The sequence below is a fragment of the Mastomys coucha genome, unplaced genomic scaffold (assembly GCF_008632895.1).
Source record: "Mastomys coucha isolate ucsf_1 unplaced genomic scaffold, UCSF_Mcou_1 pScaffold6, whole genome shotgun sequence".
In the NCBI taxonomy this organism is placed as follows: domain Eukaryota; kingdom Metazoa; phylum Chordata; class Mammalia; order Rodentia; family Muridae; genus Mastomys; species Mastomys coucha.
This window is the reverse complement of record NW_022196912.1, coordinates 70,083,275-70,087,597: the sequence shown is the minus strand read 5'-3', so window position 1 is coordinate 70,087,597 and position 4,323 is coordinate 70,083,275. Positions and strand designations below refer to the sequence as shown.

Below are 4,323 nucleotides of genomic sequence, written 5' to 3'. Positions count from 1 at the left end.
AGGATAGCCAGGGCTATACAGAGAAACCCTATCTCGAAAAACAAAAAATAAAAAAAAATAAAAAAAGAAAGAAAAGAGACTAAAGACTGAAGCAGCCAGGCAGTGGTGGTGCGAGCCTTTAATCCTAGCACTAAGGAGGCAAAGGCAGGGGGATCTCTGTGAACTCAAGGCCAGCCTGGTCTACAAACCACGTCCAGGACAGCCAGGGCTTCTCAGAAATACACACACACACACACACACACACACACACACACACACACTCACAGATTGAAGCAGTAGACATTTATGTGGTTAATAACAATAGTCAAAGCAACAGCCAAACAAGACAAGACTCAAAATAAAATGGAAAGATGGTTCTCCATCTAATGCTTGAGTATCAGGACTGATCGGAAGTGCCCATCCACTCTAATCACTGTAAGTGATGAAACACAGGGACTACAGCCTACCTACTGCACATTATTTCAGTTACTACCTTTGAAAATAAGAATATGATCATCTGGCAAAGTACCTGCTGCACAGGCAAAATTTGAGTTTGGATCCCTAGACCCCATGTCTAAGTCTGGCAGAGCAGCCTGAACCTGTAATCCCAGTAATGTAGGCCAGAAGACAGGCAGCTTTCTAATCTGTGAGTCTAGACAAAATGCTAAGCTAAGCTCAAGGTTCAGTAAGAGACTCTTGTCTCAAAAGGTGGAATTTGATTAAAAAAACAAAAACAAAACAAAAAAAACTAAAGTCGAACTCTGTTGCTGCCACATGTCTATGCCCACACAAATACAAACCTTTGCCTTGCTCTATATAATGTTGCCCATTATTCACGTTAGATGCCTCAGAAAATAAAATATAGTTCTAGAAGGAAGAGAAGGTGTGCTATAATTTCCTTTTATGTGACAAGTAGCAAGTAACACAAATTATTCCTGTTACTTTCTTAGGAGAATATTTTGTTTTAAAGGAGAAATGACGGGGCTGGTGAGATAGCTCAGTGGGGAAGAGCACGGACTGCTCTTCGGAAGGTCATGAGTTCAAATCCCAGCAACCACATGGTGGCTCACAACCATCCATAATGAGATCTGACACCCTCTTCTGGTGCGTCTGAAGACAGCTACAGTGTACTTACATATAATAAATAAATAAATCTAAAAAAATAAATAAATAAAGGAGAAATGACTTGTCTCTCAAGGTAGGAAAAGGCATAAGCTGAATGAGTCTTAGCAACTAATAAACAACACACAACACATATACAAAATCAAAATTACCTTTCAAACCACGTTTTTATACTGTGTGCAAATGACTCTCCAGGATACAGCTGATTATTCTTTAGATACAAAAGGATGTCCAGGAGTTGGTTTGAATAGTGATCATCATTTATGTCTTTGCCATAATCAAAGAAGGCTTTTAAAGTTTCCAACAGAGGAATAAGATTATGACCTATCAATTCCTGATACAAACTCCAAGCCATGTTCACATCTTGATGAAGGAGGGCTCCTTCTATACAGTCACCGTAGTTCTTCTTGGAAGGGACCATGACTTTTTTAATGTCTTCTAACAGCAACAAGGTCTCTCTCCATCTGTCTGAGTGGATCAATCCCCGGATGAGAAGGGTGTAACCCCCAGATTCTAAACTCTTGTACTTGGCTTTCATGATTTCATAGACATCAATAACTTCTGATGTCTGCTTATGAAAGACACAGAGATATAAATACTTGACGAGTAAATTATACCCCACGACGCCATTGTTCTTTGCTGCTACCCAAGCCAGGAGAGACTTAGCCACATCTACTGAACTACAGCTGCGTGCCATCTGTGAAATGATGAAGTCTTCAAAACTGGCCTTTCCTTTGAAATCTTCTTTAAGTTTATCCCACTCTTCAGAATTCAAAGGTTTAGTTGGAAGTTGGACAGTGCTTCTCACAGGCAAGGCATGACCTAAATTCTGAAGATTACTGCTTATGAGGGATCTCTTCTTAGCTGCTCCAGCAGCAAAATAATGAGGATCAGAAGAAACTTGCTTGTCGCTGTCATTTACTTTCTTATGTGTTTTAGCTTTGGTAACCTGTAGATTGAGTGTTTTGCTATTTGGAGGGGTCGCAGGTTTAACAGAAAACCATCTCTGTTGGTTCTCGATGACACAGTGAACCGTGAGAAAGAAAGAGGCAGAAGAGGTCGCAGGGCCTAGCTCAAAGTAAGGGTTGCTCTTCCAAAGTTTCGGAAAGCTCCGAAAACCAGACAAATAGAAGGTCATCCTGCAGTGAACTGAATGAGACGTAAAAATAAAACAGCCTCTCTTTGCTATGTAAAATTAAGGTATTGGGGGCTGAGGATAGTGAAAGCGCAGTTCTTGAAATGGAGACTTTTTGCTTCTCCCTCACAAACAAATCACGATTATGTTTGGAACAATTTAATGGTAAGGAGAGCACACGAGTTCTATTCATTAAACAACGATCCAAGGACATCCAACACCAGTAGCAATCCCAAAACCAGAAGACGGAACGGGAACCCTCAGGTGCCTGTTACCTTCCAATTTTCGAATCTGAGGAAAAAGCACATGGACTTCCCAGTTTGACTCCTGTGTATTACGACGGTCCCGAAGAGGGGCAGGATACCAAGGGAGCTAGAACAGGGAAATAAATAACGTCGATCAGAAACCACCAATCGCAGCCCCAAGAAAAGCCAGTCTAGGGTCCTTTGCTCTTCACAACTCTTTCCGGGCCGCAAAACTCTTCGGAGAAGAGGGACCAGGGAAATGCAGCATAAACATCACAGGGAAGGAAGTGAGGTTCAGAAAGAGCTCAGACTTAACTGTACGGAGGGTCGACAAACGAAGTTCACTTCTTTCAACAACTCACCACGCTACTCGTGTTTAAAGTAACCATAAATGCGGTGAAGACTACATTACCCACAAGGCACCGCGCTGAACGAGGCGCCGGGGCCTGAGTGGCTTGAATTCCGGCCTTCTGTTGAGTATGGAGAAGATAAACAAACAAACCAAGGTAATTTTGAAACTTTTAGTATCCAAGAGGGCTGGATACTGCGTCTATTACATCTTAGGAACTGTTAAGGTTTCCAGAGAGAGAACAAAATGTGACGAAAATGCTTTTCTCAATTCGGAAATGCCAATAGAGTCCTACATCTTGTGGCGCGCACGCGCCAAATGCCCAAGCGGAAAAAGTCACGCAGGCTTCTTCTGGCCTTTAGAAATCTGGCTTGGTGAGCTGCGACACCTCTATAGGATACTTTTTTTCATCTACTTCATGTCTGATTTTCGTCCCCGCTAGCGTGTTCGCCGTATCCGGAATAGTTACAGCATCTTTCCTCCCCCCCCCCCTTTTCAGCCAAGGCTTCCGCCCGTGCCCAAGATGGCGTTCAGGCGTCCTTCTTAACTTCCATCTGTCTTGGTGGCGTCTGACGTCGCAGCTGGTAGTGGGTGGAGCTTTTAACAAACAGCAAATGTAGGGTCCTCTGAGCGGGAGTCAGCCATGGACTGGAAAGACGTGCTTCGCCGGCGGTTAGCGTCGCCCAACATGGATCCAAAGAGTGAGTCTGAGAGGGACCGCCCTCTACATAGCCCGCCCCAGGCTAGAAGTGGCGGACAGGGTGAATAGGGTGGAGGAGGAAGTGAGAGCCGTACTTTCTGCGTCTGTTAAACTTCTCTGACAAAGGAGTCAGTGGAATGTGCTTTGGAGAGCTACCGAGGGGTGACCCAAACTTCCCTGGTCAATGACCTGCTAGGAATGAAAGCACAACAGTGGCACCCGTTTTCCACGTTCTTAGATTTACGAACTAGACTTAGGAACCTTGGTTCCAAACTGCAATCCTATCAAGACCTATAATTCATCCTTATAGGTCTCTTCCTCCATAGAAACAGCGTCTTATCATATAGCCGAGGCTAGATTTGAATTATTTAACCCCTTTTCTTCCTGCCTCCCGAGTGCCTGTCGCCTTTTAACTCTCACTTTTCACTTAACCCTACATTTTAAATTTCACTAATCCGTCTTACATTGCTCGATCTTTGGTACTTCACACTTGCTTGCTTTCCAGTTTGGTTAAATCCTTCCAGTTCCACACCAGCACCCAGGCAGTTGCAATTGGCTAAGGGAAAACCTGGCTGCAGAGACGTCTCAGCCATTAAAGGCTAGACTCAAACCAAAAAGAACACCCAACCATGGAGAGTTCTAAGCTAAAGTCTCTATTTGGTTGCATCTGCAAGAAGAGCGTTTGCTTTTCTACACTTAATTCCTCTCATCTTCCCAAACCTCCAGTCTGTCCTCTCCATTGTTCACCTTAAATTGATGAGCTTGTTTTTCAAATATATATATATATATATAT

General features: G+C 43.4%; 2 protein-coding genes across 3 annotated transcripts in view; one reads left to right on the top strand and one right to left on the bottom strand.

Moving 5' to 3' along the window:
* Positions 1-3,740, bottom strand: part of Prorp (protein only RNase P catalytic subunit) — a 96,087-nt gene extending 92,347 nt beyond the window's left edge. The window contains exons 1-2 of one of the 2 annotated variants that reach the window (XM_031357689.1): positions 2,798-3,051; positions 1,254-2,608 (exon numbers count right to left, since the gene is read on the bottom strand). In XM_031357689.1, the coding sequence (XP_031213549.1) occupies positions 1,254-2,239 (986 nt within the window). In that variant the 5' untranslated portion in view covers positions 2,240-2,608; positions 2,798-3,051. Of the gene's footprint in view, positions 1-1,253 lie in introns of both variants that reach the window. The other variant, XM_031357688.1, reaches the window with a different exon arrangement.
* The window catches only part of Ppp2r3c (protein phosphatase 2 regulatory subunit B''gamma), a gene marked incomplete at its 3' end in the record, with an annotated part of 23,762 nt that continues 22,770 nt past the window's right edge, over positions 3,332-4,323 (top strand). The window contains exon 1 of the mRNA XM_031357718.1: positions 3,332-3,531. Within this exon, the coding sequence (XP_031213578.1) occupies positions 3,474-3,531 (58 nt within the window). The remainder of the gene's footprint in view (positions 3,532-4,323) is intronic.